Source organism: Austrofundulus limnaeus, unplaced genomic scaffold (genome assembly GCF_001266775.1).
Source record: "Austrofundulus limnaeus strain Quisiro unplaced genomic scaffold, Austrofundulus_limnaeus-1.0 Scaffold159, whole genome shotgun sequence".
Lineage (NCBI taxonomy): Eukaryota > Metazoa > Chordata > Actinopteri > Cyprinodontiformes > Rivulidae > Austrofundulus > Austrofundulus limnaeus.
The window spans coordinates 926,698-938,810 of NW_013952561.1; the positions used below are offsets into that span (position 1 = coordinate 926,698).

At 38.5% G+C, this 12,113-nt stretch overlaps 1 protein-coding gene across 19 annotated transcripts in view; it reads right to left on the reverse strand.

Annotated features, from left to right (window-relative positions):
- The window catches only part of madd (MAP-kinase activating death domain), a gene marked incomplete at its 5' end in the record, with an annotated part of 67,088 nt that overhangs the window by 50,369 nt on the left and 4,606 nt on the right, over positions 1–12,113 (reverse strand). For all 19 annotated transcript variants that reach the window (XM_014017018.1, XM_014017009.1, XM_014017014.1 and 16 more), the window contains 2 exon segments: positions 2,853–3,491; positions 3,691–3,887. In XM_014017018.1, the coding sequence (XP_013872472.1) occupies positions 2,853–3,491; positions 3,691–3,749 (698 nt within the window).

Below are 12,113 nucleotides of genomic sequence, written 5' to 3' on the forward strand. Positions count from 1 at the left end.
TCATCACGTCACCTGCCTAAAGGCGTGATTAGAGGTGGCTTCAGCCAGGACACGCAGGGGCGTGGTTCCCATACATGATGTTGTACCGAGTGAATTGACTGAAAGGGAACTCCCTAAAACAAATGCAATGCAAGACTTGCACAAGAATTGCAGAACTTTAGTGGGACTACAATGTCTCAACTCAGTGTTTCCCCTAGGAAACTAGTCTTGGCGGGGGTGGGGGTACTTGTGTTATGAAAACATGAATTTAAGCAACTCACCTTCAATTATGGTAATAAATTTACACATACATGAATATTTAATTGCCTAACTACATCCTAAAGTTAAGGACTCCTCATGATAATTATTAATATTAATTTATCATTGCAAATTATTATTGATATTAAGTGATCAGAACTGTGTGCAGCAGATGATCTGAGACCAGAGTTCTCAGTTTGAAACCTTCTGGAGCTCTTCTGTGTGACTCTAGGTGTGACAGAGTGTGGATGATTGATTGTCTCTTTTGTGACCCTGATGGAGACTGGAGACCTGTCCAGGTGTCTCTGGTGAACTGGAGACCTGTCCAGGTGTCCCTTCACCCAAATGCAGCGAGGACAGGTTCCAGCCCCACCCTGACCCTGATTAGGAACAAGGAGGACAAGGAGGGTTTTTCTTTATAGCAGGAAACATTTAATTATAAAACATGATTTATTTTATGTTAACCTGAATCAGTTTAGTGTTGATTGCATGTTTTGCAAAACTGTGTAAGATAGCTAATTATTATAGAGCAAAACATTATTAAATATAAAAATATTTCTTTCTGGCACACTTTTATTATTATTATTATTTCATAATTATAACACTGGCATAAATAAATGGTAAATGTAGGGTTAAAAGCATTTAACAACTGGACTGTTGCCTCGTAATGCTGGAGACAGCTACCAAAAGCCCTAAGTAAACACTCAGTGGAATCACTAATCTGACAAGTAAATGATACTGAAACACTAGAGAGCCTCTTAAGCAATCGCCAAAATATTGATGTGAAAACCCTCAACTCAACACAGAAAGCCATTACMATTCTTTAAGTGTATATTTAGTGCATGTGGCGAGCAGGGAGGTAAAACGTTAGTCAATCAGAGCCCTCCCACCTACTGCAGCTGCTACCCAAAGGCAGCCAKAGACCTCAATCTGTCAGAGCTGCCACACACAAAGCGCTCTGAGCCTTTACACCAYGGCTCTCCTCCTTCTCTGTCATTGCAACATCACGTTACAGTCAGCCATGCCGAAAAGAAAAAGAAAATTCTCTGGCCTGTTAAGCCTTTAGCTTAAATGGGCCAGCTGAGATTATAGAAGTACTCACGTCATGCTGCTGACACACCAGAACTTTACTTAAAACCAACATTAAATACAACCTTTTTTTCTTACTGTGCATTCAACATTCAATAGTTTATAGTGATGAGGGAAAAGTCACACCTCTTTAWCAAGTGCACAAAATAACTGAAGTAAATTAGAAACAAATCAGCACATAACGATCGAAAATTACCATCAACTCTGAAACATTAAAATAACCCAAGAAGCACAGCATTGCAACGTCACAAMAAAATGTCAAAAGGAAAATGTATTTTCAGCTATCATCCAAAAAGGCAATCCTTTTCTCAATTTCCCTGGAATATTTAGGTGTCAACGTGACTGGAGACAGAGCTGCAACATTTAATACCAGTCTAAATTCATTTAGCAGCGACTGTCTCAGACGCTGCCGCCTTGACATTGTCAATATGCAACATAAAATAAACGAAAAAAAAATCTAAAAACATTTTTTTCTAAATTGTGAATAGATTGTCTTATTTTTCTAATAATAATATACAGCACTTTTCTACAAACTCAAAGATGCTTTATAATTTTCACTCATTATTTCATACACACATTCACACACTGATGCCACAGCTGCCCTGGGACAGAGTGACAGAGTCGGGGCTGCTATGAACCAATGCCACCAGCCCCAATGACCACCTCTGGCAGGGAAGGYGGGTAAAGTGTCCCTGGTTACAGGACAACTCTCCCCAACCACTCAGCCACAGCCGCCCCAATTTCTGTGTGGATATTTAGCTTTCCATTACTCATCATCAAGGTGGAGTGTGATAACATAAAGCATACTGTGAAAACAATACCCGGGCAGCAGATGGCCTGTAAAAACCACATGGAGCTACAGACAAAGGCTCCTGTTTTCGTTCTGCCTCACAAACATACAGATAACATGTGGACGGAGAAAAAGCAAATGTGTGGAGAAAGAAAGCAGTAGGCGATGTGAAGAACCTCAGCCAAGGGTTTTGCTTTTCTGCCAATTTTTCAAGCATTTAACTGAACATAACTGAAGCAAAAAGTATCTAAATTAACTTCGTCACCCATTCGTCTAGCAACTAATTTACATTAAAACCACAGATGACAAATGGGCAGGATTTCAAAAYGTATTTTTCTTTTCTTTTTTTTTATTGGATTGGTGGTGTTTACCTAAATTCTAATGTTTTGTTTGTATGAATGAACAGATAAGATTGTTGACTCACTGTCAATGTATTGAAAAGGGTCATTTTGTATGAGTAAATATCCAACACAACACCTAAAATAGTATGAACTTTTGTCTGTCCTGATCTTGTTCTAATGTTCAACGAGTGTGTTTATTTGGCTTTTCAGAGTGTATTTTTCAGAGCCAGAGTGTTAATACTTCTAGTGTGCTTATCTTTTATTCTCTAATTGTTTTTAATTGAACAATTACAGCTTTAATAACAGTAATTTTCGTCATCAATAAAGTATTTTGATTCTGATGTTAACTTGAAACATGATCTGTGTACATTTGAAAATGAAACCTTAGACTTTACCTTTGGGTGGCACGGGAGAGTCCAGCTCGTTGAGTTAGCCTCTGACTGCAACAATCCACCAACCTCTTGAGAATATATAAGCATTCCCTAAAAGTGGTGAAGAAGGGGTAATGGCTGAGTATGCACAGTGAGGTCAGTGTGCTGTTGCGGTTCCTTGCTGCCACCTTAGCACCACTCCGTCTTTGCTGTGGCGAYTTGCCAGAGATTTGTTCAGCACCTGGCTGCCCATCTTCCTCCTCAGAGGCAGGAGCAGGTGCTGTCTCACAGTTGTTGGGCACTGACAGCACAGTGGCTTCGCCTCCACCGCTGCCATCAGACACTTCTTTAGTGGTCTCCGCTGCCTGTGCAGTATCCGTGCGACAAGTCTTGTCTCCTCGAGCACGGTGATGGCCGCGTTGAAAAGATCGGTAGAAGTTGACGCAGATTCCATAACGGGTGATTCCTGAGTCCTTGTCGGTCAGAGTGAAAACAAACGAGGAGTCGTCACGTAGGCTGACCCGGCGCTGGCGTATACTCAGACAGCCCTCTGGTTGGCAGAAGAACACCACATCTGGTGGAAGTGGGAAGTCTTGATGGTCTTCCAAGGGGTAGCGACGGAGGAGTTGGGGGGTCTGGGCCACACTGTCACTACTTGGTTGTCTAAGAAGCAAATAAACATTTGCTTGGATTTACAAAAAGCAAATAGTTGTAAAACTTTACATTGTTCAACAATTTTGGGTTATTTGTAAAATGTTTAACTCATGTTCATCAGCAAATCATTTTCTGACTTTGCATTATGGTATTCATAAAACCAGTAGGACAATAATCAAATCAAACTGGAGCCAGATTTTATACTTACCTTGCTCCAACCACTACCAAGTAGTCGAGAAGACGTGGACATATTTTCTTTTTCTCCATCTTGGATTATCCAAATCCTGTATGCCAAGACATCCAGGATATATGTTCTCTCTTGTGTCAGTGGTGTCTATCCATCACCACAGGAATTAAGTAGAAACATGGGTCCTTGATAGTCATTACTGTGATTTTGAAACAGACCTGTAACACAAAATCAGAAAATGATGATGACATGTTTATTTTTATTTTCTTTTTTTCACAACTATCACAAATACACTGCYAAACCATTTCAGAAGCAAACTTTAAAGGAGAAACATCATGTTTTTAAATCATTCTTTTTCACATTTAAACCATTCAGTTGGGTCTGTATAAAGCGGAACTGCATTGCTTTGGTCTGAATTCCTCCTTATTCTAACTCCATAAGCCCCTCTTTCACCCCTTTTCTGAGGTGTGTCTGAAAACAGCTCATTTTGAGACTGTATCTTTAAGTACAAAAGTAGCACTTAACTCCCTCCCCATCTTCCAGACTGATCCACTCTAGTTTGATGGAGGGATTTACATCTATATAGCAGAATACAAACTTCTCATTTACAAATTAATTAAAATATCAACAAGGAAATACTTTAAAAACATTGAAAAAAAGAACAAAAAGAAAGAAGGTAAGGTTTCAAGTAATTTTAGTGCCATTAGAAGGTTTGTTATAGGTCACAGAAGACAGCTGTAACATATTTTTACTTTGCTGAAAATGAATTAGAATTGCAGGTAGGTATTGGGGTGTTAACCCGAAGGTTATCAGATGGATTTACATGAACATAGACCAACCCATGCTAAGCTATGCTGCTTTAGTGTGGTGGGTTCAACTTGAAGTTAGGGTAGCAACAGTGATGCTCACCCATGTGTAACGAATGGCCTGCGTGAGCATCACAGGTTTCATCAGAACAACACCCACGGCAGMCATGGAAGTCCTACTGGACCTGGCTCCACTAGATTTACATATCTTATGGGAGGCCGCATCCCATGAGGTAAGGTTATCTGGTAGGTGGAAAAGCCTATCTGACTCACAGCACACTGGAATCTGAGACTGAGCAGTTGCTACTGTCCCAGTAACTGCAGGACCTGGAGACAGAATGGTCAAAAAATACAACGTTGAGCCAAGCTTTAAAACAGAGATTGAAGATAGATCTGCCTGGAGTAACTTTCCTATGGTGGACATAGAAAAGTTGGATCAGATGGTTTCACAGATGGAAGGGGTCAGTAGGTGCAGGGGTGCTGATTTTTGACTTAGTAAGAGAGAGTACCCACTAGGTAGTTTTGCAAATGTATCTCAAGCAGAGATATATGCTATCCACCAGTGTGTGGCGTCTCTCAAATACCTTCAGTGTACACAGAATGAAATATTCTTCCTAACAGATAGCCAAGCTGCTATTGAAGTTCTCCAAGGGCCACACTTACTTACTGGCTTGGGATTGTGATGAAGCAGTCAACCAACTAGGGAAAGATAACACTGTTACTGTTAATTGGGTACCATGACATACTGGCATTAATGGTAATGAGAGAGGTGACTACCTTGCAAAAGCTGGCAGTCAGGCCCACTTCAAAGGACCAGATCCTGTTGTAGGCATTTCAACAACAGTCTGTAGGACTGCCCTACGGGCCTGGGTTAGATGTCAACACTCGGAAATGACTGACTGTAGACAGGCACRRGAACTGATAAATAGCCCAAAACTTAGTTTTGGGAAAAGCTCTCATTGTCCTGACAAGGAAAACTTGGAGTTCTAAATGGGCACAACTTGCTCAACCACCACAAAATTGTGACAATGACAATGGTCTGTGTGATACCTGTGGCGTAGGGCTGCGCGGTATATGCGGTAGATGGTAGAAACTAGGGATGTCCTGATCCAGATTTTTTGGCTCCCGATACAATCAGATTATTTTGATGATTAGAYTTTCTGATACCGATCCGATACCGATCTGATAGCTTTATTTCTTTAATTCTTTCCAAGTGACAAGGTTGGTAGTATTAAAACGAGCCCTGCAGTTCCCACCACGAGAAACATCCAGTTTGCAGATTTTGCAAGATGCAGTTTCAGCATCATTGTTTTCCATTGAAAAGTGTTCCYACAKTATGGACATGCTTGCATACTTGTGTGCGTCTTGACTTCTTAACGGCAGTTGTAAAGCATGATGATGCTGAAAACTGTCCCGAAAACTGAATCGGCCCGATCACGACTAAATCCGATTCTACCYGATTTTCACAAAATGGCCATATCCACCACCGATACCGATCCTGAGTATCTGATAGGGACATCCCTAGTAGAAACGGTATGAAGTTGGCCTATGGTAGAAATTTACCCTCTACCATCCTATCGTCATTACATCGTCTCACCTGTGTCAACATAGCTGCGAGTGCAGAGACAACTGAGCAGGAGTTTGAAATATAATGAAGAAATTATAGCATTTTAAAAGGTGTATAGAGAGAATAAATCCTCAAAATTTCCCCCTCCCACTGTAGAAAACTTATGTCATGTCGAGGAATCATAATCTCTCCCTTCCCTCCAGCTGCACGTCGCACAGAGTGAAGCTTTAACAACCATAGTTTTTCACATCCAGTTGTCAGAGAAAAAACTTTTTCATGTATTGTTACCCACAGAGATGATAAAAAAAAAAAGACGTGGACTTTCGTTCAGTCATAAATCCATCTTACTAATGTAAAGTCAGCTTCTGTTCTGACTGCGCAGCAGAGCAGCTGCTGATAAGTTCAGCAGGCAGAAGCTCATACGGCAGGCAGATATTAAAGCAAAACTGCTGGGTTTGATTAAGATTACAGTTTTCTGCCAAAAAAGCTCTAAAAATTACATTATCTTTACTTTTTAGGATAATTTTCTACCGCGATATATACCGTTACCGTGAAGGGATTCAATTTAGACCGTGATATGAATTTGAGGTCATACCGCCCAGCCCTACTGTGGCATTGAATAAGAGACCTCATTGAACTACTTGGGCTACTGCCTGGCTCTGATCAGTCAAACAAAGATAATTCTTGACGACCTCTTTATGAATCCTGAGAAGCTCACAACACTGAGTGTTTCTAACCTTGTGTCCTTCATCCGATGAACACAAAGGTTTGATTAAAGCTCAGAGTCTTTTTGTGGAGAGCAATGGGCCCACTTGTGAGGCCTCCACTCATGTGGGTTCTTTATCCATCCCCATTCGCCAAACCAAACCAATACTTTAAATGAAAAAAGGCAAGAGGATCATGACAATTGTCTGACATGATCACCTTTTGCTTTGTTTCTTTTTGTCTAACTACTGTATATTACGTATATCAGGGGTGTCCAATCCTGGTCCTTGAGGTTCACTATCCTGCATGTTTTATTGTTTTCTCTGCTTGAACACAGCTGAACAGAATGAATAAGTAATTAACAAGATTCAACAAAACTTGAAGAGGTAATTCAATCACTGAATCAGGTGAGCTGCAATAAAACCTGCAAGATAGTGTCACTAGAACACCAGAATTAGCCAAGCCAAGCCTATATTTATCCCCAATAGAGATACAATCTTATTTTGGAAGAAATACTCTCAAAAATGCACTGTCCATCCCAATAAAACTTTTAAAAGTATGTGTTTCAGAGTGAAGTGTTTGTTTTGTCCCCTCTACCAGGTGTCTGCTGTAGCTGGGGGATGAAAACGGCTTGCTGATATATAATCAGCTTAGGGGCCTTGGTGGAATGAGCACTATTAAGAGCATGTACTATGACCCTTAAAGCCTTTCAAGTTGTTTTTGTTGTTTTTCTTTCAGCTGATCCTTTCTGCAGGGGTCACCACAGGAAGCAAACTTGCATGAATGATTGCAAGTGTTTTACCCCAGAGACTGTTTTGATGCAACCTGGGGATTTAACCTGATTACAAGACTGTGGCACTGACCACCAAGCTAACTCAGCCCTGCTTAAAGCCTTAATAACAGCAAACTCAACAAGCATTAAAACAGGTAGATTTGAAGTCACATACAATAATCAAGAATTTCTGTCAAAGTACAGCTGCACCAGTATTTTCCAATTCTAACAAACAAAAAGCATCTTTAAAATCAAAAAGAGAAGTGCTTTTGCAACAGAGTACTTCAACACAATAACAGTTTAAGTCAAATCAATGATAAAACAAATAATAAATTAGTAAGCGATCCAGTCTCGATTAGATGACTCCTGCAGAACAGATTGGTTGCAGCTTCGCACTACAAAACGGCAGCTCAAAAAAAAAAAAACCCACTCCTTTTTAAATCTGAAAAATTGGCAGCAAAATCTGAAATCAAAACAAGTTTACATTATTCTATTTACCCAACTATGTTACATTAAAAAGAAAAATATTTTTCCAGATGTCTCCAAGAAACCAAAACTGATAAGGTCAGTTCATATCTGAATTATCATTATATGGCCAACAGCTTTTAACATAACAAACACCATATGAGGCTATGCTTCAGAAACTCCACCCTGAAACACAAACACTAAACTCAGTAGTTTTTCCACTGTACTTTACAAGCTATTATCCATAAGCACAAGTACAAGTCTCATACAAAATTGATGCATTATGCAACTAACCAAGCAAGTCAAAAGTGGGACCCAAATATACAAAAAAATGTGATATAGTTATAAAATAAATAAAATATAAAATATAACAATGAACAGGTTAAGTAGCATAAGAATTTTGACAAAAAATCCTAAAGTGCTGTGTTATGTTTTATTTCAACAATAAAAGAAAATGTGTAGCATTGCTTTTTGTTTTAGTACAAAATAGATTCAAGATTTGACGTGATTTTACATATTTCTACAATATTTTAGAATTTTGTAATGGAGTTTTTTGCTGCAGATAACGTCCCTTTATTGTGATTAGCTAAACAGCTGTGGCTTAACATGTTTTTGAGTTAGCTTTACGCCTCATACTTCAGAAGTCAGCCCAGGTCAACAGAAACAAAATTTCGAAACACTCTAAGTCAGAATTCATAAAGCAATAAACCAACAAATGGGACATTAATTAATATTCAGCATCTGTCGATTGGCCACACACATAAAATATATTACTTTAACAACCATGAGAGTGCAATGAAAAGCGTAGTCAGTCATCAGTCAAATTAATATGTCATAGCTTGACTCCACTCATTAGGAACCTAAGCTGAGTTAGACTGACTTACTAAAACATTTCTTTTTAAGAAAATTGCTTTTGATACATATTGGTTCTGCAATGTTCACTTCATTTCTGTAAGCGTTTGTTTGTGCAAGACATGTCCATCTCCATCAGTGATTGAGGGAGGAAAATGGCAGACTGGTCTGTACTGTTTAATGAATGAACCTTATATCTCTGCTTCCTTTTATGACAGACTTGGAGCAGTTCTTGTCAATCCTTGAAGATAACCTTATACAAAATCTTGTGTAATATTGTGAGATGTCTCGCTCAGAATTTGTGTTGTGAATTTCTCAACTTCCATATCAAATTTTAGCTCAATATCTGCTAAACTGACTATGTTGTAGTCATTTTTGTATGGGCTAATGTGGATAGCCATCTTGAATTGCTTTGATTCCCAAAGTTAATCAGATGTAGAAGTATATCAAGTTATTTCTTTCCGAAAATTTTTAAAAAATGCATTCATAGTACCATTTGGGTAAAGTGTTGTGGATGACTTCTACAACCTCACACAGTTTTAGCTCAATATCTTCTAAACCAGGGGTGTCAAACTCATTTTCACCGAGGGCCACATGAGCGTTATGGTGGCCCTCGAAGGGCCACTTGTAATGAACTTTGATGTTTCATGTTTAAGAGAGTTTTAACACGTCCTCTTTTAAACACTGAAAAGAACTAAGTGTATGACTGACTAAATCTGTAATAAATAAAGAAATATTATTAAAAGTAAAACAAAAAAAGTTTTACTCACTGATGAGTTTCTAGTGAGTAGCTGCATTATGGCAGATTTAGTTTATGTTTGATGGTGACTTTAAAGCGGCTTATTTTCTGACATTAGTACTGTGCTATCCAACTAAATTGCTCAGTTACTTCAAGCCAGCAGCTCAGGGACAGGAATTTTTTTTATTTGTATTTATTTCATTTAACTTGGTTGCATTTAACCATAAATTTAAAGTTTACCAGTGATATAAGAAACAAATTTCATGTTAAGTAAAAAAAAAATAATAATCTTTTTTTTTTTGGGAGGGGACCCCCCTGGCGGGCCACACGGGAATCACCCCATGGGCCTTGTGTTTGACACGTGTTCTAAACTGTCTGTGTTGTGGCCATTTTGGTGTTTTCTAAGGTCACTTGGTTCTTCTGGTTATCTTGAATATGGTTGGCACTAAAAGCTGATCAGCTGAAAATAAGATGTCCATCAGTTTATTACTAGGGGTGTAAATCACCAGTTTTATCACAATACAATATTCTATTAATTTGTTTGGATGATGATACATTGTTTTTTATCTGTCATGATAAGATTTTRTATCAGTTCAATTCACAAGTCTGCGATCGATATGATGCAATATATACAGTATGCCAATGTAACACAACCATTTAGTAAATGACTGTTAGATGGGCATTTTATATCGATCCACAACAGGCATATGATGACAATATGAATCGATGGTTTTGTTTCGCCTTGATTGTTAATAAGAGTAATAAGGAAAAAAAGATGAAGAAATATTATTATTAATCATTTAAAGGGGAAATATCGTGTAAAATCAACGTTTTTAGCTTTATATCATGTTATAACATTACCCCCTCAACAAAAACATGTTGCTTTGCCTCATTCATGCATGTTTGAGAAATCCTGTAATGTCCTGAGGCAGTCATCAGGAGAACAAAAACGACTGGTTGGCTGTAGAACCACCTTTTAGGTGCAGCTCCTCCTCTGGGCTTTGTCTCTAGTCTAAGCCAAGCTTTTGCATTTAAGAGCACGCATCCCCTGTAACTCCTGCAGGTTATTGGCAGCAACAATTAACAAACACCTGGTGAAACCGTGCGTGCGTGTCTGCTGAGCTTGTAATACGTCTCAGTCCATCAGTCCAGTCCTTTTCGGATTGATTCCATTTTTGGAAGTAACCCTTCGACAAAAGAAAAGTATATTTATTTATATATTTGTGCGAGTCACTTTACGGATGATAGCTTTCTGAACAAAAGGGAATTTAACAGTGGACTATTAACAAGATTATCACTAAAAGACGATGCAATTTCAACACTCGGAAGTATGCGCCGTTGCCGTCTGCCCAGGTAAGCTGAAAAACAATTCATGTTGTTTTGTTCATTTCTTTGGTCCATCTGTGATCTAAAGTTAGCCACAGTTAGCATTTGTAATTTATATTACAATCTGTGTACTTTAGTTGGCTTACACATTTTAGTAATAAATAAATTAACATTGATGTGTGTGTGTGAGGATGACTGGAAGATCTTACAAAGATGAAACRTCATCACTATTCACTCCGGTTCTTSAGAAAACAYACTTTCCAGGTCTGACGGTAATGTTCAATTGTATCCTGAGTTGATATTGTATAATATTGCTGCTTTTTAAATTATTATTACAACATAATAGGCTACAATGCTACAGGTTGTAAAGGGCATGAAGCATTGTTGATGATGTGCAGAAATGGGTGTGATGAAAGYGGTAGGAGGTTCTTAAAGAGACAGAGGTCAATTTCAAGGCATTTAGAAATGATTATGATGCAAAGTCAAATTTATTTTTGGATTTATACATATAAAAAGCATTTTCATAACAACTGAATGTGATAGTTACTTTACAATGGTATAGAATTGAACTATTTGCCTTAGAAACACATAATACTGGCCCTTTAATYAATATATCGATGTGGATCAATGTATTGTTACACCCCTACTTTTTGCTTTGGTGATAGGTATACACTGCCATGGGGGAAAAACATTGTCCTAACAAATTAAATCCAAACAAAAGGTTAAAAACAACAACCACACCTCTATCATTTAGCTTCTCATCTGGGAGACTTTTATCAATTCAAAAAAATGTTCAGTGTGGAGTTATCAAACTTGGCACTCGCGAAACATCTTCAGCCACAGAACAGAAGTCCAGTTGTTTTGGTTTTTAGATAAAACTTTCATGCAACTGTGAATAAATGTAGACCCAGTTACCAAGTAAATTCCATGGTTGAGAAATGCAAGTCTATCTAGCAAAAGGCTCATAYACAGGGCAGACAAATGCACAGTGTGCTAATCAGGAGCTTTACAGTCACACATCCTGGAAGGGGCTGTCATAAACCAATGCAGAGCCAGTATTTGACACAGCGGTGTCCAGATGACATCAGGAAATTAAGGTTGACTTTATCACAAAAGGCTTTGCATGTATTATGGCTGCAATTATCACTAATAGCTCTCCTTGGGTGTGGAGAAGCCTTTCACAGTTATGGTGCGTTCACACCAAACGTGATT